At 48.9% G+C, this 24044-nt stretch overlaps 1 protein-coding gene across 1 annotated transcript in view; it reads left to right on the forward strand.

Moving 5' to 3' along the window:
• The window catches only part of LOC140192324 (1-phosphatidylinositol 4,5-bisphosphate phosphodiesterase beta-2-like), a 189757-nt gene that overhangs the window by 21500 nt on the left and 144213 nt on the right, over positions 1 to 24044 (forward strand). Inside the window, exons 6-9 of the mRNA XM_072250005.1 lie at positions 8318 to 8393; positions 11965 to 12065; positions 17099 to 17265; positions 19645 to 19791. Coding sequence (XP_072106106.1) covers positions 8318 to 8393; positions 11965 to 12065; positions 17099 to 17265; positions 19645 to 19791 — 491 coding nt within the window. The remainder of the gene's footprint in view (positions 1 to 8317; positions 8394 to 11964; positions 12066 to 17098; positions 17266 to 19644; positions 19792 to 24044) is intronic.

Here is a 24044-nt window from a genome sequence, read left to right on the forward strand (position 1 = left end):
TGGGTTAAGGGTGAGGGGGGAAAAGTTTAAAGAGAACATTAGGGGGGGCTTCTTCACACAGAGAGTGGTGGGAGTGTGGAATGAGCTGCCAGACGAGGTGGTAAATGCGGGTTCTTTTTAACATTTAAGAATAAATTGGACAGATACATGGATGGGAGGTGTATGGAGGGATATGGTCCGTGTGCGGGTCAGTGGGACTAGGCAGAAAAAGGTTCAGCACAGCCAAGAAAGGCCAAAAGGTCTGTTTCTGTGCTGTAGTTTTTCTATGGTTTCTATGGACAATACAGTGGCGTAGGGTTAGGGGACCGTACAATGGTGTAGGGTTGGGGACAATATAGTGGTGTAGGGTTAGGGGACAATACATTCGTGTCGGGTTAGGGGACAGGACTGTGGTGTATATTTCGGGGATTACACGGAGGTGTAGCTGTTTGGGGGACAGGACAGTAGCCTCGTAGATGTTATAATGCTATTTTAGTGCCAGAAACTCAGGTTTAATTCCACTGGAGTTTGTATGTTATCCTCGTCAGAGCACAGGTTTTCTGTGTGTGCTCTGGTTTCTTGCGAGATTTTAAGATGTATGGGTTAGTCACATTGTGTAACTGGGTGGTGTGGGGTCATTGGGCCATACTGTACCTCTAAAATAAAAAAAAAGGTATAAATATGCATGCATCTCTGTAAAACTGTAAAAGAGTGCATTACCTATCTCGTAAGTGTGTATTGCAATTTTCCAGAAACAATGCACTCACTGTCCCAACTACTTCAGCTGATGCTCGTATCACACATGATATCTGAATATTTCAACTTACCCAATTTCCCTCGGGATCAATAAAGTATATCTAGCTATCTATTTAACATTGATTCACTGCAACACCGACGTTAAATAATTCTGTAGAACTCTGATGCCCCTGTAATACAGCACAATACTGTACTTTTAACAGAATCTTCATGGGTGAACAACTGAGCAGTTGAAAGTTTCCTCTGCGTATGTATTTGCTGTAGCTGGAGTTAGCACATTCATTAAACAAAACAGAAAATGCTGGAAATTCATGGCAAGTGGGGCTGGGGGTCGCCTGCCGCAGCCGCCCGGGGAAGGAGATGCCGGAGCCGGTGTGGGAGAGAGCTTTAGGTCCGTGCTGAGTTGGGGGGCTGCCCTCCAGTATTCACTCAGCTGAAGACAAGTTGGATTGCGTTTGTCTGTGGCTGCATTAGAGTGTGATGAAGTGTGTTTGCCCCAGGATAACAACCCATGCACCCTCACACTGCAGGCCATGACACTCAGGGACTTGGGCTATTTTGTTTGTGACTGCATAGATTTCTGCTATCGTAACTATGTGTGCTGTGTGCTGTGTACTCTGTATGGTGTGCTGTGTGTGGTGTGCTGTGTACTTTGTATGGTGTGCTGTGTGGTGTGCTGTGTGCTGTGTGCTGTCTACTGTGTACTGTGTACTCTGTACGGTGTGCTGTGTGCGGTGTGCTGTGTGCTGTCTACTGTGTACTGTGTACTCTGTACGGTGTGCTGTGTGCTGTGTGCGGTGTGCTGTTTACTTTGTACTGTGTAATCTGTACGGTGTGCTGTGTGCGGTGTGCTGTGTGCTGTCTACTGTGTACTGTGTACTCTGTACGGTGTGCTGTGTGCTGTGTGCGGTGTGCTGTTTACTTTGTACTGTGTAATCTGTACGGTGTGCTGTGTGCGGTGTGCTGTGTGCTGTGTGCTGTGTGCGGTGTGCTGTGCTGTGTGCGTGTGCTGTGTGCTGTGTGCTGTGTGCGGTGTGCGGTGTGCTGTGTACTGTGTGCTGTGTGCAGTGTGCTGTGTGCTGTGTGCTGTGAGCTGTGTGCTGTGCTGTGTGCGTTGTGCGTGTGCTGTGTGCTGTGTACGGTGTGCTGTGTGCTGACTGTGGTGTGCTGTGCTGTGTGCTGTGTACTGTGTACTCTGTATGGTGTGCTGTGTGCTGTGTGCATTATGCTGTGAGCTGTGTGCTGTTCTGTGTGCGTTGTGCAGTGTGCTGTGTGCTGTGTACGGTGTGCTGTGTGCTGTCTGTGGTGTGCTGTGCTGTGTGCTGTGTACTGTGTACTCTGTATGGTGTGCTGTGTGCTGTGTGCATTATGCTGTGAGCTGTGTGCTGTTCTGTGTGCGTTGTGCGTGTGCTGTGTGCTGTGTACGGTGTGCTGTGTGCTGTCTGTGGTGTGCTTTTTTTTTATTTAAACAAAATTCTTTATTACAAATGTTGGTGCTATACAATATTTACAAACCCAGTGAATAACACATTTACTACACTACAAACAGACAATACATGTTAAACCAATATATTGCCATCCTCATCAATGATGGCATTTACACCCCGCGGAGCCCAACGGTCCCGGAACACCTCTACGGTCGCTGTGGACTGTGCGTATTCCTTTTCAATGTTCACCGGGGCACGAACATACCCCCTAAACATAGCCAGGCAGTCCGCCCGGGGAGAACCTCCTGCTACCCTTTTCCAGGAGCCACGGATGGCAATTTTCGCCAGCCCCAGGAGCAAGTTGACAAGGACATCCTCATCCCTCTGTGCCCCTCTCCTTACTGGATGACCATATATGAATAGGGTGGGACTGAAATGCAACCAGAAGGCGAGAAGCAGCCCACGCAAATACGCCAAAAGGGGCTGCAGCCTCACACACTCCACGTACATATGGTACACGGTCTCCTCCAGCCCGCAGAAGTGACACGAGGCTGGGAGATCCGTGTACAAACTAAAGAATTTATTGCAGGGCACCACTTTGTGCAGCACCCTGCAGCCGAGATCCCCAAGGTGCATGGGAAGGACTCCCTTGTAGAGGGACTTCCACTGGGGACCCCCCTCACCTCCAGGTGGAAAGACCGACCGCCATGGCGTGTCGGGACGGTGGACAAATGCTAGGAAGTGGAGGGTGTGGAGCAGCAGCCCATAAAGGTACCTCCTGCCTGCATCCCTGAATGGGATTGTGGGTGTTGATGAAAGACGGCTCAAGTTGTGTGGATTCGTCTCTCGGGTAAGGCTGCGGGGCCTGGGCCCGACGAGCAGCTCAGCCCGAGTCGTTCCACACACCTGAGCCGCACTGACATCCGTTGAGACAGGGCAAGGGTCGGCCAGGACCCCGCCCTCCGCCAGAGGAGGGGATTCCCGGCCTGAGGCAACCATGTTCCAGACTCTCTTTTTTTTTTTATTTAAACAAAATTCTTTATTACAAATGTCGGTGCTATACAATATTTACAAACCCAGTGAATAACACATTTACTACACTACAAACAGACAATACATGTTAAACCAATATATTGCCATCCTCATCAATGATGGCATTTACACCCCGTGGTGTGCTGTGTGTGGTGTGGTGTGCTGTGTGCTGTGTGCTGTGTGTTGTGTGCTGTGTGTTGTGTGTTGTGTGTTGTGTGTTGTGTGCTGTGTGTTGTGTGCTGTGTGTTGTGTGCTGTGTGTTGTGTGCTGTGTGCTGTGTGCTGTGTGCTGTGTGTGGTGTGGTGTGCTGTGTGCTGTGTGCTGTGTGGTGTGGTGTGCTGTGTGCTGTGTGGTGTGGTGTGCTGTGTGCTGTGTGTGTGTGCTGTGTGCTGTGTGCTGTGTGTTGTGTGCTGTGTGCTGTGTGCTGTGTGGTGTGGTGTGCTGTGTGCTGTGTGTGGTGTGGTGTGCTGTGTGCTGTGTGCTGTGTGGTGTGGTGTGCTGTGTGCTGTGTGGTGTGGTGTGCTGTGTGCTGTGTGTGTGTGCTGTGTGCTGTGTGCTGTGTGCTGTGTGTTGTGTGCTGTGTGCTGTGTGGTGTGGTGTGCTGTGTGCTGTGTGTGGTGTGCTGTGTGCTGTGTGCTGTGTGGTGTGGTGTGCTGTGTGCTGTGTGGTGTGGTGTGCTGTGTGCTGTGTGCTGTGTGCTGTGTGCTGTGTGGTGTGGTGTGCTGTGTGCTGTGTGTGTGTGCTGTGTGCTGTGTGCTGTGTGCTGTGTGCTGTGCTGTGTGTGTGTGCTGTGTGCTGTGTGCTGTGTGCTGTGTGCTGTGTGCTGTGTGGTGTGGTGTGCTGTGTGCTGTGTGTGGTGTGGTGTGCTGTGTGCTGTGTGCTGTGTGCTGTGTGCTGTGTGCTGTGTGCTGTGTGCTGTGTGTGGTGTGCTGTGTGCTGTGTGCTGTGTGCTGTGTGTGGTGTGCTGTGTGCTGTGTGCTGTGTGCTGTGTGCTGTGTGCTGTGTGCTGTGTGTTGTGTGCTGTGTGTTGTGTGCTGTGTGTTGTGTGTTGTGTGCTGTGTGTTGTGTGCTGTGTGTTGTGTGTTGTGTGTTGTGTGCTGTGTGTTGTGTGCTGTGTGTGTGTGCTGTGTGCTGTGTGCTGTGTGCTGTGTGGTGTGGTGTGCTGTGTGCTGTGTGGTGTGGTGTGCTGTGTGCTGTGTGGTGTGGTGTGCTGTGTGCTGTGTGCTGTGTGTGTGTGCTGTGTGCTGTGTGCTGTGTGGTGTGGTGTGCTGTGTGCTGTGTGCTGTGTGGTGTGGTGTGCTGTGTGCTGTGTGTGGTGTGGTGTGCTGTGTGCTGTGTGTGTGTGCTGTGTGCTGTGTGCGGTGTGCTGTGTGGTGTGTGTGTGTGCTGTGTGCTGTGTGCTGTGTGCTGTGTGTGGTGTGGTGTGGTGTGCTGTGTGCTGTGCGCTGTGTGGTGCGCTGTGTGCTGTGTGCTGTGTGCTGTGTGGTGTGCTGTGTGCTGTGTGTGTGTGCTGTGTGCTGTGTGCTGTGTGGTGTGGTGTGCTGTGTGCTGTGTGCTGTGTGTGGTGTGGTGTGCTGTGTGCTGTGTGTGTGTGCTGTGTGCGGTGTGCTGTGTGGTGTGTGTGTGTGCTGTGTGCTGTGTGCTGTGTGCTGTGTGGTGTGTTGTGTGTTGTGCTGTGTGCTGTGTGCTGTGTGCTGTGTGCTGTGTGCTGTGTGTTGTGTGTTGTGTGCTGTGTGTTGAGTGCTGTGTGCTGTGTGCTGTGTGTGGTGTGGTGTGCTGTGTGCTGTGTGGTGTGGTGTGCTGTGTGCTGTGTGTGTGTGCTGTGTGCTGTGTGCTGTGTGCTGTGTGTGGTGTGGTGTGCTGTGTGCTGTGTGCTGTGTGGTGTGGTGTGCTGTGTGCTGTGTGGTGTGGTGTGCTGTGTGCTGTGTGCTGTGTGTGGTGTGGTGTGCTGTGTGCTGTGTGTGTGTGCTGTGTGCGGTGTGCTGTGTGGTGTGTGTGTGTGCTGTGTGCTGTGTGCTGTGTGGTGTGTTGTGTGTTGTGCTGTGTGCTGTGTGCTGTGTGCTGTGTGCTGTGTGCTGTGTGCTGTGTGTTGTGTGTTGTGTGCTGTGTGTTGTGTGCTGTGTGCTGTGTGCTGTGTGTGGTGTGGTGTGCTGTGTGCTGTGTGGTGTGGTGTGCTGTGTGCTGTGTGGTGTGGTGTGCTGTGTGCTGTGTGCTGTGTGCTGTGTGCTGTGTGCTGTGTGTTGTGTGCTGTGTGCTGTGTGCTGTGTGCTGTGTGCTGTGTGCTGTGTGTGGTGTGGTGTGCTGTGTGCTGTGTGCTGTGTGCTGTGTGGTGTGGTGTGCTGTGTGCTGTGTGGTGTGGTGTGCTGTGTGCTGTGTGTGGTGTGGTGTGCTGTGTGGTGTGGTGTGCTGTGTGCTGTGTGTGTGTGCTGTGTGCTGTGTGCTGTGTGGTGTGGTGTGCTGTGTGCTGTGTGCTGTGTGGTGTGCGGTGTGCTGTGCGGTGTGCTGTGCGGTGTGCTGTGTGCTGTGTGCTGTGTGGTGTGGTGTGCTGTGTGCTGTGTGCGGTGTGCTGTGTACTGTGTGCTGTGTGGTGTGCTGTGTGCTGTGTGGTGTGCTGTGTGCTGTGTGGTGTGCGGTGTGCTGTGCTGTGTGCTGTGTGCTGTGTGCTGTGTGGTGTGGTGTGCTGTGTGCTGTGTGTGGTGTGGTGTGCTGTGTGCTGTGTGCTGTGCTGTGTGCTGTGTGCTGTGTGCTGTGTGGTGTGGTGTGCTGTGTGCTGTGTGTGGTGTGGTGTGCTGTGTGCTGTGTGCTGTGCTGTGTGCTGTGTGCTGTGTGCTGTGTGGTGTGGTGTGCTGTGTGCTGTGTGGTGTGGTGTGCTGTGTGCTGTGTGCTGTGTGCTGTGTGCTGTGTGCTGTGTGTTGTGTGCTGTGTGCTGTGTGCTGTGTGCTGTGTGCTGTGTGCTGTGTGTGGTGTGGTGTGCTGTGTGCTGTGTGCTGTGTGCTGTGTGGTGTGGTGTGCTGTGTGCTGTGTGGTGTGGTGTGCTGTGTGCTGTGTGTGGTGTGGTGTGCTGTGTGGTGTGGTGTGCTGTGTGCTGTGTGTGTGTGCTGTGTGCTGTGTGCTGTGTGGTGTGGTGTGCTGTGTGCTGTGTGCTGTGTGGTGTGCGGTGTGCTGTGCGGTGTGCTGTGCGGTGTGCTGTGTGCTGTGTGCTGTGTGGTGTGGTGTGCTGTGTGCTGTGTGCGGTGTGCTGTGTACTGTGTGCTGTGTGGTGTGCTGTGTGCTGTGTGGTGTGCTGTGTGCTGTGTGGTGTGCGGTGTGCTGTGCTGTGTGCTGTGTGCTGTGTGCTGTGTGGTGTGGTGTGCTGTGTGCTGTGTGTGGTGTGGTGTGCTGTGTGCTGTGTGCTGTGCTGTGTGCTGTGTGCTGTGTGCTGTGTGGTGTGGTGTGCTGTGTGCTGTGTGTGGTGTGGTGTGCTGTGTGCTGTGTGCTGTGCTGTGTGCTGTGTGCTGTGTGCTGTGTGGTGTGGTGTGCTGTGTGCTGTGTGTGGTGTGGTGTGCTGTGTGCTGTGTGCTGTGCTGTGTGCTGTGTGCTGTGTGCTGTGTGGTGTGGTGTGGTGTGCTGTGTGCTGGGTGCTGTGTGCTGTCTGCTGTGCGGTGTGCTGTGTGTTGTGCGGTGTGCTGTGCGGTGTGCTGTGTGCTGTGTGCTGTGTGCTGTGTGGTGTGCTGTGTGCTGTGTGCTGTGTGGTGTGCTGTGTGCTGTGTACTGTGTGTGGTGTGCTGTGTGCTGTGTACTGTGTGTGGTGTGCTGTGTGGTGCGCTGTGTGCTGTGTGGTGTGCACTGTGCGGTGTGCGCTGTGCTGTGTGCTGTGCGCTGTGCGGTGTGCACTGTGCGCTGTGCGGTGTGCGCTGTGCGGTGTGCGCTGTGTGCTGTGCACTGTGCGCCGTGCGGTGTGCGCTGTGTGCTGTGCGGTGTGTGTGCTGTGTGGTGTGCTGTGTGGTGTGTGTGCTGTGTGGTGTGCTGTGTGGTGTGTGTGCTGTGTGGTGCGCTGTGTGCTGTGTGGTGTGCGCTGTGCGGTGTGCGCTGTGCTGTGTGCTGTGCGCTGTGCGCTGTGCGGTGTGCGCTGTGCGCTGTGCGGTGTGCGCTGTGCGGTGTGCGCTGTGTGCTGTGCACTGTGCGCCGTGCGGTGTGCGCTGTGTGCTGTACGGTGTGTGTGCTGTGTGGTGTGCTGTGTGGTGTGTGTGCTGTGTGGTGTGCTGTGTGCTGTGTGCTGTGTGCAGCTTGGCCCTGGAGGAATGTTTGGCTTCATTCACAGTTAGGGTTTAGATTATGAGAACACTCAGTCCTCTTTTATTGTCATTTAGAAATGCATACATGCATTAGGAAATGATACAATGTTTCTCCGGCGTGATATCCACAGAAAACAAGACAGACCAAAGACTAACACTGACAAAACCACATATTTATAACATATAGTTACAGCAGTGCAAGCAATACCATAATTTGAAGAAGAACAGTCCAGAGGCACAGTAAAAAAATAGTCTCAAAGTCCCCGAGTCGATCGACTCCCGAGTCCCTGACAGCGGCGGCAAAAGGGAGAAACTCCCTGCCATAAACCTCCAGGCACCGTCAACTTGCCAATACCTTGGAAGCAGCCAACCACAGCCGACCTTGAGTCCATCCGTCCGAAAACTTCGAGCCTCCGACCAGCCCTCCGATACAGTCTCCCGAGCGCCATCCTCTGCCGAGTGCCTTCGACCTCTTCCCGGCCGCTGAAACACACAAAGCCGAGGATTTTGAGGCCTACAGCGCCAGAGATTCCGGTTACCACACAGTAGCAGCAGTAGCAAAGCAGACATTTCAGAAGTTTTCCAGATGTTCCGCTGTGCTCTCACGTCTGTCTCCATCAAATCAGGAATTGTGCACGGTCCCGTACTTGACAGATAACAGATATTCATCACCGGAGAGGCCGCGCGCGCTGCCGTCGTGCCACCATCTTCTCCCCCAATTGTTGAATGACAATTAGACTTCAAGTTGAACTTGAACATATCTGTGGGAAGAGGGTCAGAGTCAATATTTCAGGTTAAAGCCTTTCATCAGGGCCTCCTTTTTTCACGAATTCCCTTCTATATCTGCAGTATTTACCAGATGTTTGCAGCTGACAGGAAGCGGGTAGAGGCTGCATTGAGTGCCTGTAATCTTCCAACTCAGAAGGTGAGCAATTGACTTGTCGTCTACTCCTGATATGGGTCTGTTTCTGAGTCTGATGGGGACCGACATTTGAGTGCAAAGTGGTGTGATCAGACTGATAGAAATCTCCCTTGGAGCAAGGACTCAGAATGATAGATAGATAAATAAATACTTCATTGATCCCAAAGGAAATTGCAGTCTCACAGTAGTGCTACAAGTGGACAGATACACAAATATACAAATATTAGAAGAGTAGAAGGAATTAAAAATAAGTTGCCATAAATAGTCTTACAGGAGGGGGTTATCACTTCTCCAGTTATAGGTTTACTCGTTATGAAGCCTAATGGCCGAGGGCAAGAATAACCTCATTTAGAGCTCTTAGCAGCACAGATGTCTTAGTCTGTTACTAAAAGTGCTTTTCTGTTCAGCCAAGGTGGCACGCAGAGGGTGAGAAACATTGTTTGGAATTGCCAGGGTTTTCTGTAGGGTCCTTTGTTCTGCCACAGCCTCCACTGTGTCCAATATAACAGAGCTAGCCTTTCTAATCAGTTTATTGAGCCTGTTGGTATCACCCATGTTGATGCCATTGCCCCAGCACACCACAACATGGAAGATTGTACTGGCGACAACAGATTGGTAGAACATGTCAAGGAGAGGCCTGCATCCTCCAAAGGACTCCTGCCTCCTGAGGAAGTAGAGGGGTCTCTGGCCAGGGTCCTGTATTCATCCCCCTGTCCTCCCTTTGCACACCCAACTGTTGCTGAGTCATCAGATTTCTGCAGCTGACATGACTCAGTGTTTTTTCTAAAGTCCAACGTATACAGGGTAAACAAGGAGGGAGCCAATACAGTTCCCTGTGGGGCCGCAGTGCTGCTTATAGCCATGTTTGACGTAAACCTCTGAAGCTGCACAAACTGTGGTCCATCATCAGGTAGTCCTTCCAGGATACAATGGAAGTGTCAACCTCCATTGAACAAAGCTTTTCCCCCAGCAATGAGGGGTGTGTGGTATTGAAGATACTCGAGAAATCGAAAAACGTGACCCTCACAGTGCTGCCCTGCTTATCCAAACGTGAGCAGACTTTGTTCAGCAGGTAGATGTTCAGTTCTGAGGAGAATGACTCTGATAGTGATAGAAAAAATGTCAGATATACAGATGGGTGTTTGCCAGCGATCCCAGCACTGTGCTTAATCAAGATCTTCCGTTGTCATCTTATCTGTTGGGAAGGAAGTAGCACGTTCATTAACAAAAACAGAAAATTCGTCAAGTCACTGCACATGAGCGGGAACCAGTTGGGCTGATGTTTGCTGCTGCAGAGCCATTGACAGCAACATCCATGATGTGTAACTCGGCCAACTGGACTTCCAAAGGCCTGACAGGTGGCTGGCCTCTGGTCAATTCCTAGGCAGACTTTGGAAGAGATGGTGTTGATGTCAGACGGTTCAAGTACTCAAAAGTATCAATAAACCCCCTCGATGTGGTTTGGAAGGGCACCTGATTGGAGGAGGGAGAAGAGGAAAGATTCAGCAATCTATGTGAGAGTGAGAAAGATAACATCACACCCACTCCTGTGTCTGAGGATAGGTGTCCTCTGACTACAGTCAGCACAGGGGGAGATACAGACACCGGACTGAGATGAGGGGGATGATGAGTACAGACACACAGGACGGAGATGAGGGGTAGAACTGCTGATGTCAGGAGGACATCTGGATTGACCGAGCTTCGATGAGGATGAGGAGTGGGTGTGGTTTTGTTCCTGGTCCTGATTAAAAGTTACAGGAACAGACGGCTTACATTTTCCAAGTAATGTTATTACAGGTCAGGGCGAGCGGCTAGTAAAATGCTATTACAGGTCAGGGTGTGCAGCTAGTGAGATGCTATTACAGGTCAGGGTGAGTGGCTGGTGAGATGTTATTACAGGTCAGGGTGAGCGGCTGGTGAGATGTTATTACAGGTCGGGTGTGCGGCTAGTGAGATGCTATTACAGACCAGGGTGAGCAGCTAGTGAGATGTTATTACAGGTCAGGGCAAGCAGCTAATGCCATGCTATTACAGGTCAGGGTGTCGGAGTTTGGAGTTGAAATCCAGTGTCCTCTGTAAGGAGTTTGTTCCTTCTCCCCGTGACTGCCAGTTAGTAGGCTAATTGGTCTTTGTAAGTTGTCCCCTGGTTAGGCTGAGGTTAAATAGGTGGGTTGCTGGGTGGTGCGGCTGCTCTGTTCTGTATCTCTAAATAAATAAAATTTAAAAATAAATATATTAATTACCTTCGAGGCTGGACAAATTTAGATTGTTTTCTCTAGAGTTTCAGAGGCGAGGGGAGACCTGATATTTATAACATTATGAGCAGTGCAGATCACATAAGTAGGCAGAAATACCAACTCCTACAATGCATAGTTTTAAGGTGAGAGGGGGAATGTTAACAAGGGATTTGCAAGATAAGTTTTATTTTACACAGGGGTAAGTTCCTGGAAAACCCTGCCAGGCGAGGTGATGGAAGCAGATACGAACATGGACGTTTAAGTATGTATACAGCTATATGAATAGTCAGGGGATGACAGATTGTGGATCAGGAGCAGGTAGATGGAATTAGGGTTAAACTGGTGTCATGATTGACACAGGCATTGCGGGTCACAGGACCTGTTTCTGTGCTTTACTGTTCTGGTTCAAGTTTGACATCTCCTCTTTACCATTACACACACTTCTTCAATTTCCAGTTTAATTCTTAATGTTTGGCTTATTTTCTGCTTTACCTGTTAGACTGGCTCACACCTCTCTGTGTGTCTCCATTAAGACTGGGGAAAAGGTCCTGTTTCAGACTTTTTATTATACCTTGACAGCTAGGTTTTGTAGTAAATGTTTTAGATCTATTCTTTTATCATCAGCATTTCATTCTTTGTTCATTTTCTGCTTCACTAGCATTTAATAATTTTATACACTTCCAAATGTACAAAAACTACTGGTCACCTTATGCCCCGCGGACTATTACTCTCTCTGCCCTGGAGGAGAAAAGTGACCCGATGAAAACCAAGGATAATTTGGGAAGGTTCTCTTCTATGTCCAGACATGATCATACAGCAGGAGAATTTACTGGCAGTTGAATGCAGCAGATTCCTTTAGCAGCAGATGTTACCTAAAAGCCGAAACTAGTGCTTCCGCCGTGCTCTGTGACTGCAATGTTCCATCACCAAGTTTGCCTTTGTGCCTGTAGCCAGCTTTACTTTCTCTCATGCCCTGATACTGTGCACTGTACCCTAGCCCAGGTATGACTTAGCACATTTCACAAACCTTTCATCAGGAGATATTCCGGGCAGGAAAGACTCCTGACTGGGTGAAGTGTAGATTGTCAGAACAAAGATCGGGCTTGATGAGTGGGCAAGCAGACCTCCAGCTCAGGCAAGGCTGCTGGGGACAGGATGGGATGACACCAAAGAGGAGGCCTCACTCTGAAATTATGACACTGACCAATGAATTGCAGACCCTTTCCAGCCTCCTGTGCTTTCTGCAAGTTTTTTAGAAACAGGAGGCTGTGCATAGCTATGAATGAATGGATCGTTACTAAAACATGTGCTTTTTCCCCCCACCTGCTCCCTTGCAGAATGACACAATCAATCCTGAAGATTTCACAGAATCGGTCTTCAAGAAATTTATAACACAGCTGTGTCCTCGGCCCGAGATTGACCAGATCTTTGAATTAATGTGAGACACTTTAGTAAACTGTCCCCTTCTGATTCTGCATGAACGAAGAAGCAGTACACGTACTGGTGTGTCTAACTGTGATAAGGGTTGCTTACAGACCTCCCACTGTTACACTTTCTCTATAAGGAGAGGCTGAACAGAGTAGGGTTGTTTTCTCTGGGTAATGGAGGCTGAGGAGTGACTTGATAGAGGTTTATAAGATTGTGAGAGGCATTGATAGGGTAGGCAGGGTGGAAATGTCTACAACTAGAGGGCATGCATTTGTTGAGAAGGGGGTAGGTGCAATGAAGGTGTGTGGAGCAAGTTTCTTTACACAGAGAGTAGTGGGTGCCTGGGTGGTGGTGGGGGAAAATACAATAGAGGCATTTAACAGGCTGTTAAGTAGGCACATGAATGTGCCCGGAATGGAGGGATATAGACATTGTAAACACAAAATACTCTGCTGATGCTGGGGTCAAAGCAACACTCACAACACGCTGGAGAAACTCAGCAGGTCGGGCAGCACCCGTGGAAATGATCAGTCAACGTTTCAGGCCGGAACCTTTCATCAGGACTGAAGAGGGAAGGTGCAGAGGCCCTATAAAGAAGGTGGGGGGGGGGACGGTGGGAAGGAGAAGGCTTGTAGGTTCCAGATGAAAAACCAGTAAGGGGAAAGATAAAGGGGTGGGGGAGGTGATAGGCAGGAAAGGTGAAGAAGGAATAGGGGAAAACACAATGGGTAGTAGAAGGAGGTGGAACCATGAGGGAGGTGGTAGGCAGCTGGGGGAGGGGGCAGAGTGAAATAGGGATAGGGAAAGGGAGGGGGAGGGAATTACTGGAAGTTGGAGAATTCTATGTTCATACCAAGGGGCTGGAGACTACCTAGATGGTATATGAGGTGTTGCTCCTCCAACCTGAGTTTAGCCTCATCCTGGTAGTAGAGGAGGCCATGTATGGACATATCCGAATGGGAACGGGAAGCAGAGTTGAAGTGGGTGGCTACTGGGAGATCCTGTCTGTTGTGGCGGAAGGAACGGAGATGCTCGACAAGCGGTCCCCCAATCTGCGTCGGGTTTCACCGATGTAGAGGAGGCCGCACCAGATGCAATAGATGACCCCAACAGGTTCACAAGTGAAGTGTTGTCTCACCTGGAAGGACTGTTTGGGGCCCTGAATGGTGGCAAGAGAGGAGGTGTAGGGACAGGTGTAGCACTTACGCTTACAGGGATAAGTGCCGGGTGGGAGATCCGTGGGGAGGGACGTGTGGACCAGGGAGTCATGGAGGGACCGATCCCTGCAGAAAGTGGAGAGGAGTAGATAGGGAAAGATGTACTTAGTGGTGGGGTCCTGTTGAAGGTGGTGGAAGTTGCGGAGGATAATGTGCTGGATCTGGAGGCTGGTGGGGTGGTAGGTGAGGACAAGGGGAACTCTGTCCCTGTTGTGGTGATGGGAGGATGGGGTGAGGGCTGAAGTGCGGGAAATGGAGGAGATGCGGGTGAGGGCATCATTGATAACGGTAGAAGGGAAACTACGATCTTTAAAGAAAGAGGACATTTGAGATGTCCTGGAATGGAAAACCTCATCCTGGGAGCAGATGTCCTCAGTCCTGACGAAGGATTCCGGCCCGAAATGTTGACTGATTGTTTCCACGGATGCTGCCCAACCTGCTGAGTTCCTCCAGCGTGTTGTGAGTGTTGCATATAAACGTTGTGTAGCTAGAAGAGAGGAGTTTAGTTAGGCATTAATTCATTTATTTATTTTGACACAACATTGTGGGCTCCGGGGCCCGTACAGTTTGATGAATGCTGAGCCAGGGATGTATTGTGTTCCCGAGGTTCTTGCCCAGAAGTACATGCTCTCAGTAAGAGCGACTAGCGTGGTATTCAGACAGCCCTTGCATCCATGAGGTTTGGAGCTGAGTATTCCTTTTCAGAAAGTTTAGCGGGAGGGTTAAATTAGAAAGTTCAGGTGCTAGCTGTGCAAATTTGCTTCCAACTTTGAGTGAAAGTTGTTGCCCCGTGTGGCCCATACAAGCTGGGTGAGTGTACGTTGTGTTGGCAAACCGGATGGGTGAGGGGGGTGTGGATGGCACCTATCGTGCTGTGACCCCGTTGGCCTTGCCAGGGCTGACGTTAATATACCACTAACATGTTCAGTGTGGGAAAGCTGGGCCTCAGAGGCAGGAATTCCACTCCAGTGCTTCTTGGAGGCACCATCAATAAATTGTTTGTTGGAGTATAGCTGGAGAGAATCCAGTTTGTTTGTTAAAGTCTGTGATTCACATCAGTAAATGCCCCAGGTGAGGTTTCTTGTACGACACACCCTGTGGACTGCACGGCAGGCACAGGGGCTTTAGTCACTGTGTCATTGGGAGTTGGGAGTGGAGGAAAGGAAGGCAGGGAGGATGTAATCTGGTGTGTACATGGACTTTGTGTGGGCGGGGGGAGATGAATGCGGGGGTTAGTCCATACAGGGCGGCGTGCGCATAGACTCTGGGAGTTCACTGAATACAGGGTTACAGTCCTTGTAGGATAATGTGCATGTGCATATTAAAGGGAATTGAATCCTGGGTTCATTCACACAGGGCAAAGTGTGAAGCCTATTGAGGAAAGTGTGCTAACATTATTGAGCGAGATAGCTGGGAGACACTGGTCCTTTTCAGGCTTTAATGGTGTAGCTAGTGGAGTGCCCCAAGGATTAGTTGTTGGTCCTCGGATCACAAACGAGAAGATCTGCAGACGCTGCAAATCCAAGCAACACACACAAAATGCTGGAGGAGCTCAGCATCCATGGGAAAAAGTACAGTCGGCGTTTCAGGACCTGCTGAAGGGTTTCGGACCGAAATGTCGACTGTACTTTTTTCCATAGATGCTGCCTGGCCTGCTGAGTTCCTCCAGCATTTGCTGTGTGTTTCTTGGTCTTCAGGTATTCAGTGCCCTGGTAGAGGGGCAGAGCATCAGGTTTCTGGATTTGCCAATGATAGGTGGAAGGCAGTGTGAACAAGACGATACTTGGACTGTATGTAGATAGACTGAGTGATTGGACAAAATCTTGGCGAAGGGAGTTCAGTGTGGGGAAGGGTGAGGTCGCACTCTCTGGTAAGAGAAATCAAAAGGCAGCTCATTATCGAGGTGGAGACAGACTAGGTGAGTGGCATTCAGAGGGATGAAGGTGTTCTGCTGTGTGAATCACAAGAAGTTCGCAGATAGGTACACTGAGTAACTAAGAAGGCAAATGGCATGTTAGCTTTTTTGTTCGGGGGTCAGAATTTTAAAAATAGTTAGCAACACACACAAAATACTGGAGAAACTCAGCAGGTCAGGCAGCATCTATGGAAAAGAGTAAACAGTCGACATTTTGGGCCGAGACCCTTCATCTGCTGAGTTCCTCCTGCATTTTGTGTGTGTTACTTGGGTTTCCAGCATCTGCAGATTTTCTCTTGTTTTTAAAAAGGAATTAAGTGTTAGCACAGTTGTGCTGTCTATTGAGGCCACTGCTGGAGTTCTCAGAACAGTTTTGGTTCCCTTATTTAAGAAAAGACGCTGTAGCACTGGAAACAGCCCAAAGGATTTGGTTCCTGGGGTAAGAGGTTATCCAAAAGAAAAAGTGTTATCTGTATTCTTTGACAAAAGGGGCCATTTCTGTGTTGTGTGACTTTTACACTCCAATGATGGATTGACCTTGTTGAATCATCTGAGGGAGTATGACAAGTGGGAGAGCCCTGAATGAGGGACAGAGTTACAAGACGAGGGGCAGTCATTTAAAATGGCGGTTCACAGGAATTTCCTACAGAGGGTGCTGAACCTCGACAAAGTACTATCTCTGAAGGCTTTGGAGGCTGGGTCACTGTTGGTATTGGAAATGGAAGCAACACATGCAAAATGCTGGAGAAACTCAGCAGGCCAGGCAGCATTTATAGAAAAAAGTACAGTTGACATTTGGGGCTGAAACCTCCAGTCCTGCCGAAGGGTTTTGGCCCAAAACATCGACTGTACTATTTTCCACAGATGCTGCCTGGCCTGCTGAGTTCCTTCAGCATTTTGTGTCTGTTGCATGAGTTTCCAGCATCTGCAGATTTTCTCTAGTTTGTGATCGGAAGCGGAGCTGGATTGCTTTGAAAGATGAGCTGGTGGCTACTTTCTCCTGTGCGTTCTCTTTTAGTGGACTGTGGGAGGGGATTGAATACTGGGGCTTGGTCCACGTAAGATGACATGTCTGTCAACTGTGAGAGCACATTCTATACCTGCTAAGGGATGTGCTTGTGTACACTGTTCCCTCTAAGCTATGAAGTTGCATGGCCGTGCAGTAACTGAAATGCTCCCGTGCACATAGCCTTTGTTGCCACGCAGCTGGAATTGGAAGCAGCTACAAGTTTATGAAACATGAAAGATTTTATTTTTTGTATTATATTTCATTGCACCCTTCAATTAAATAAAATCAAAAGTATGTGGTTTTTAAATTTTCAATCTAAATATTCATAGTATGCACATTACAAAAAAGAACATTTAACACACCAACAACAGGAATTCTGCAGATGCTGGAAATTCAGGCAACACACATCAAAGTTGCTGGTGAACGCAGCAGGCCAGGCAGCATCTCTAGGAAGAGGTACAGTCGACGTTTCAGGCCGAGACCCTTCGTCAGGACTAACTGAAAAAAGGGCCTTCCTTCAGTTAGTCCTGACGAAGGGTCTCGGCCCGAAACGTCGACTGTACCTCTTCCTAGAGATGCTGCCTGGCCTGCTGCGTTCACCAGCAACTTTGATGTTTGTTGATTTGACACGCCGTGGAGTTTTCAGGCCGTATAAACATTTCCTGCTCAGAGCAATGCTTGATCTGTACAACTGTAAAAAGAGTTAGAAGAAACATTGTTTGTGTATGCGGAATGTAAGAAGATAAGACATAGTGTGTGCTTGTGGGCTGTGTGGTGATTCAATTCCATGATTAGATTGTCTACCTGGGCCTTGTGTACACGCGATATAATGAAATGTATACATGCTGGGAAGAACTGAGTTTACAGACCAGGTGTTGAGTTCACTGTTTTCTTTTTTACAGGGACGTAATGGTAAAGCCGTACTTGACTCGGCAGCAGGTGTCTACGTTTATAAACCAGATACAGAGAGATGCCCGTCTGAATAATTTTCTTTTCCCATTAGTACAACCGGAACAAACCCAGAAGCTGATAGAGAAGTATGAGCTGAACAAATCAAATGCAAATAAGGGTCAGTGTTCTTGTATTTCCCAATGTTCTCAGGTGAAAAAAAACACTCCTGTTTATGTATCCATAGAGATCCAAGGTCAAAGGTCAGTTATATTTGACAATTTAGTGAATCAGAGGGTTAGATACTTCATAATATGTCCAATTCCCCCTCCTGGCAGTCCACTTGAAGTGATGCAACACTAAGTGTGTTGCGATATCTATCCAGGCTGTGGTTGAGTACTCAGGGGATTTCTTAGAAGATGGAAGAGGTATTTCCACCATCGCCATCGAGCCACAAACTTCATTAGCCTGGCAACGGACTCGGTGGTCTCAGCCTGGCTGCCAGTGTGACTCACATGAAGTACGATGACTGCATCTGAGATGGCAATGCCAGCCGCTGAAAGGCTGCATGCCCCACACCAACTGACCCGTCCCCTCACTTCAAAGTTTCTGCACTGATTAAAGGGCAGGTTAGGTCCCTGATGGAATACACTCAACTTGCCTGGGCGAGTGAAGAACATCGAGGAGAGGGCTGAGGGAGTGTCCTGAAGTGCAAGGGTACGGTGAACAGTGAGAGTCTTTGACCACATAGCAGAGGCCTCTATGGCCTACGGCCAGAGGTTTCTATGACCAGAGGCCTCTATGACCAGAGGGCAAACAGGTCAGGTAAAAGGTAGACATTTAGAGGGGATTGCGGGGGAGTTGCTTTTCAGCCAGGGGGTGTCAAGCTTCGAGAAAGCACTGCCTGAGGGGGTGGTGGAGACAGAGACTGTCACAAAACTCAGGAAATATTTAGATGAGTATCTGAACTGCTGAGGCACCGGAAGCTGCAGGCTGAGCCCGGGGAAATGGGGTTAGTGTTGATAATTACGTTGTGACCGGCCAAGTGAGCCAGCTCCGTGCTACGTGACTCTAGTACTCAATGTCTTTGACCGAGCTGAAATGTAAACTCTGTTCCTCTCCCCACAGTTACTTGTACTGAGTATGAGATTACAGGACTGCCAGAGAGTGAGGAACCGAGTAGAGGAGAGGGAAGGAGTGGGGCGGCGAGAGAGAGAGTAGGGGTAGTGAGGAGGAGAGAGTGCATGTGGATGAGGGTGAGTGTTGGGGGTGAAGGAATGAGAGGTAGAGTGCAGAGTGAGAGAGAGGGTTAGAGAGGTGCGGTAGTGTGGGGTGTGAGTGGAGATGAGGGGAACAGAGTGCAGGGTGAGAGAGGGTTAGAGAGGTGCGGTAGTGTGGGGTGTGAGTGGAGATGAGGGGAACAGAGTGCAGGGTGAGAGAGGGTTAGAGAGGTGCGGTAGTGTGGGGTGTGAGTGGAGATGAGGGGAACAGAGTGCAGGGTGAGAGAGGGTTAGAGAGGTGCGGTAGTGTGGGGTATGAGTGGAGATGAGGGGAACAGAGTGCAGGGTGAGAGAGGGTTAGAGAGGTGCGGTAGTGTGGGGTGTGAGTGGAGATGAGGGGAACAGAGTACAGGGTGAGAGAGGGTTAGAGAGGTGCGGTAGTGTGGGGTGTGAGTGGAGATGAGGGGAACAGAGTGCAGGGTGAGAGAGGGTTAGAGAGGTGCGGTAGTGTGGGGTGTGAGTGGAGATGAGGGGAACAGAGTGCAGGGTGAGAGAGGGTTAGAGAGGTGCGGTAGTGTGGGGTGTGAGTGGAGATGAGGGGAACAGAGTGCAGGGTGAGAGAGGGTTAGAGAGGTGCGGTAGTGTGGGGTGTGAGTGGAGATGAGGGGAACAGAGTGCAGGGTGAGAGAGGGTTAGAGAGGTGCGGTAGTGTGGGGTGTGAGTGGAGATGAGGGGAACAGAGTACAGGGTGAGAGAGGGTTAGAGAGGTGCGGTAGTGTGGGGTGTGAGTGGAGATGAGGGGAACAGAGTGCAGGGTGAGAGAGGGTTAGAGAGGTGCGGTAGTGTGGGGTGTGAGTGGAGATGAGGGGAACAGGGTGCAGGGTGAGAGAGGGTTAGAGAGGTGCGGTAGTGTGGGGTGTGAGTGGAGATGAGAGGAACAGGGTGCAGGGTGAGAGAGGGTTAGAGAGGTGCAGTAGTGTGGGGTGTGAGTGGAGATGAGGGGAACAGAGTGCAGGGTGAGAGAGTGAGGGTAAATGTAGAGGATGGAGTGGGAGTGAGAAGGAGTGAGGGATGCAGGGATGGGTATGAGAGAAGTGTAGTGAATGGGAGGGTGTGAGGGGTAGACTGAGAACTGAGAATGGTTAAGTGGAATACAATGATTCCCTGTAGAGGTTACACAGTTCTGTGGTTCTGAGATCTGTAAACTCCTGCTTGGTGCCCCATTGATGGGAATTGGAACGGGGGATAAATATTTCAGTAAACAGCACTGGGCAGCTTGCGATCCACATCAACACGTTGAGGTCAGATGCTGACCTTGTCTTCTTTTATTTCCCTCATAGGTCACTTGTCACTGGAGGGGTTATGCTGGTATCTGTCTGGCCCAGAAAACAGCCTTATATTCCCCGAAAGGCTGACCGTTTATCAGGACATGACGCAGCCTCTGTCAAGTTACTCCATCAATTCATCCCATAACACCTACCTCACTGGTAAAAGCACTGGCCTTCGAGTCACTCAAATAAAGGGGTGGGAGGCTAGGGGACAGGTCTTTGACAGAATCCATCCAGAGCTCATTATGTTTTAAGACAGTTATGAGTAAGGTCATGACTGGATCTTGCAACAAGTTGCTAGATTGGGGAGGGTGGATAATGACAGGATAAGCCAGAGGTGAGTGATGTTCACTGGGAGCTGCTGCTATCAGACATGTCTATGTCTGACCTGTGGGAGTTGTTTAAAGACCAGCTGATCAGAGTACAGGATTAACATGTTCCGGTAAGGAGTAAGGACAAGGATGGTAAAGAAAGGGAACCTTAGATGACCAGAGAGGTCCTGAATTTAGTCAGGATGGAAAAGGAAGCATGGATAAGGTTTAGGAAGCTAAAATCAGAGTAGGTCCTTGGAGACTACAGAGATAGCAGGAAAGTGTTTGAGCAGATGATTAGGAAGGCCAGAAGGGCCTATGAAATGTCCTTGGTGAGCAGGACCAAAGAGAATCCCAAAGCATTTTATACTTGCACCAAGAAAAAGAGAGTAACTAAGGAGAGGCAGGTCCACTGAAGGATAAAGGAAGGAGTTTGTGCTTGGAGTCAGGGCAATGGCGGAGGTACCAGATGAGTAACTGGTGTTGGTATTTTACCACGGAGAAGGATTTGGAGGAGTGTGTAGGCAGAATAGAGCATGTTAATGTGCTGGGACAATTTGAGATTAAGAGGTAGGGCTGGATCTTCTGAAAAGCATTAAGGTGGATAAATCCCTAGAGTCTGACAGCACACACATTCCTGAATATTGAAAGAAGCAAGTGAGGAGATGGCTGGGTGTGACTCAGATCTTTGTGTCCTCACTAGCAACAGGCTCTCCAGAGGACTGGAGAGGAACTAATATTGTGCCTTAGCTCAAGAATGGATAAAGGGATAATCCAAATAATTGTAGGCCAGTGAGCCTCATGGCCACGGGAGGGAAGTCACTGAGGAGATTATGAGGGATAGGATATGGAGGGATATGGAGAGATATGCATTTGGAGGGCATGGCCTCCATAGGGCAGTCAGCGTATCTTTCTGTGGGGTAGATAATGCCTTACAAATTTGATTGGTTTTTTAAAAGAGGTGACAAAGTGGGTAAGGCAGTGGATTTTATCTAGATCAGGAGTTTCCAAATTGAGGTCCACAGACCCCTCAGTTAATGGCAGGGGTCCATGGCATAAAAAGGTTGGGAGCCCCTGATCTAGATGATTCAGAAGATAAGGATGCACAAGATCCAGATTGAATTTCAGGTTTGGACACAGAACTGACTTAGGAGGCAGAAGGCAGGGATGGAGGGATGTGGTTCTGGTCAGAGCTCTGTGACCAGCAGTGTCCCACAAGGATTAGGGTCCGTGCTGAGATCTCTTGTTTATAAACAATTTATCAATGGTTCAGGTGAAAGTGTAGGTGGGCTAATTTGTAAATGACATCAAGATTGGTGGAGTTAAGGACAATATAAAGGACTATCAAAAAGACACATCAGGATTTAGATCAGTTACAGATATGGACAGAGAAGTAGCAGATGAAGTTTAGTCCAGGCATGTGTGAGATGTTGGGAGGTCAAGTGAAAGGAGAATGCATACAGTTAGTAGTTAGGCTACTTAATAGCATTGCAGTACAGAGAGATCTTGGGGTCCAGGCCCATTGTTTGCTGAAAGTATCTATGCAAGTGTATAATGTGGTGAGAAATGTGTATGGAATGCTTGCCTTCATTGGTTGAGTATAAGATTAAGGAAGTCATGCTGCAGTTGTATAAAACTTCAGTGAAACTCAACTTGGAGTATTGTGTGCAGTTCTAATCAACCCATTATAGGCAGGATGTGAGGACACTTCGTGAGTTCTGATGAAGGGTCTCAACCCAAAAGGTCAACTGTACTCTTTTCTGTAGATGCTGCCTGGCCTGCTGAGTTCCTCCAACATTTTGTGCGTGCTGCTCGGATTTCCAGCACCTGCAGATTTCCTCTTGTTTGTGATCATCTATGCCTTTATTACCACTAAACTTGACTATTCCAATGGCCTCCTCTGAAATCCTTCAAGACTGTGCTGTCCTTGTCCTGACTTGCTGCTATCCCCTTGTTTGCTGGCCTACTTTAGCTCCTAGTTTAAAACAAATTTTGATCTTAAATAGCTCAATACTTAAATAGTCCTTTCCTTTTCATGCAATCTCCTCCAGCCTACAACCCCTGTGTCACCTCCGTCCTCCCATAATATATGAATCAGAAGTATGAGCAGGTTACTCCACCCTTCAGGCCAATTCCACCATTTAGTAAGATCCAGGACAATATGGCTGTAACCTCAGCTTTGAAATCCTGTCACCAGCTATACTCTTGCTTCAAGAATCAATTTACCTCCCAAAATATATTGCTTTATGGAAGAGAATGTCAAAGTTTCACACCCCTCTGAGAGAGATATAAAAAAATCACCTCATCTCAGTTTTAAATGAACATTTTATTTTTAAATAGTGGCCTCTCATTCTAGATTCTTTCACATCCACTTTATTAAGACCCCTAGGTTCCTATATCAGTTGAATTCTCTCACTCTCTCCTAAACTCTAGTTCTATCCTGTCCTCTTGAAAACAACCAGTCCATTCTAGGTATTTGTCGTCAACTTTCTCTGAAAGGCTATCAGAGTTTTAGCACACTTTCTTACATAAGAGAATCAATAATATGCATTGTATGGTCTCTTGTTGATATAGGAACTAACTGTATCCCTAACGGTAGATAGTACCTGTAGCTCCTGCTGCAACAAGCTCAGGAATTCCACTCTCAAACCACTCAATTCCCACCTCGCTCCTCTCCGTTATGCTGCTGTTTTTGGCCAACTGTTTTAGCCAAACTTTTGGTTAACCGGCTTAATGGTCTGGTGATTGCTTTGTGCAACTTGTTTCGAAAATCAGCCAAACGCTGTTGAGAGCATAATACAAAGAGCTAGATCTTCAGGTTGACAGAAATGCTTGGTTGTGTTTACCCTGAATGACTGTGCTGAGTGGAATCCCAATCTGTTTAACTCTTCTAGCAGGACAATCCTGGTGAAGTCTGAACCGTATCTTAAAGAGAGGAATCAAAACCATTTACATTACTCCAGATGTGGTCTTCCTGAATGCCGTGAATAGCTACACAAAGGGAAATGGTCCCTGACTGATTTATTAAGTTTTTTGGAGGAAGTTTCACTGTTGTGGATGGAGTGAACCAGGAGATGTACTGAGTTTGGATTTCCAGACAACAATTAACTGGATTCCTCACTTGAGGTGGAGTCACCAGCACCTGTGGTGTTGGGTCTGACATGTTGGCATGGATTAAGGATTCACCAACAGATAGGAAGCAGGTAGTAGGGGAAAAGGAGATTATTATCAAAGGAAATTATTATCAGGGAAATGTATACAATATACTTCCTGAAATGCTTTTTGTTCGCAACCATCCATGAAAACAGAGGTGTGCCCCAAAGAATGAATGACAGGTAAATGTTAGAATGTCAAAGTCCCCCTAGCTACCCTCTCTCCTGCGCGTAAGCGGCAGCAAGCAACAATCCCCCCACCGCCACCGGCAAAAAAAAGCATCGGCACTCACCAACGAGCACTCAAGCGTGCAGCAAAACAACGGCAAAGACACAGACCTGCAGTACTCCAAAGACTACTCATTCACCCGGTGTTCGACATACCACAGGCTCACTCTCCTGTTAATAAGGGAAAAAGAGGTGTCTCCATTTCACAGGTTGCTAATCTGTTGGGATACCACTGCAAACAGTTCTGGTGTTGCAACCATTTACTAGATTCCTAGGAAGGTTATGAACATGCATTTTCAGATTTGCAGACAAAAATATGTGTAAAGGTAAGCTCTGAGGAAGATATAAACAATTCACAGAGAGATAATAATAGGTTAGGTAGGTAGCTGAGCAAAAATCAAATAGATCAAGCATAAGATGGGGAAATGTGAGTCGTTCACTTTGGGAAGAAACACGGAAGGAGAGCTATTTAAGAGGCAAAAAACTGCAAAAAGCTGCATATGGAAGAAATGTGGGAGCCCAGGTGTTTGAAACACGAACATAACCACACAAAAACACTAATAGAACGTTGTTCCTTATTTCATGGGGGTTGGAGTGTGAAAGCAGGAAAGTCCTGCTGATCAGTATAGAGAATATTAGGCTTTAGCCATTATTTTCCCAAGTACCGGTTCTCTACTCTCGGAAATTGCTTTTATTTCTTCCCCAGCATTATTCATTATTA

Source organism: Mobula birostris, chromosome 1 (genome assembly GCF_030028105.1).
Source record: "Mobula birostris isolate sMobBir1 chromosome 1, sMobBir1.hap1, whole genome shotgun sequence".
Lineage (NCBI taxonomy): Eukaryota > Metazoa > Chordata > Chondrichthyes > Myliobatiformes > Myliobatidae > Mobula > Mobula birostris.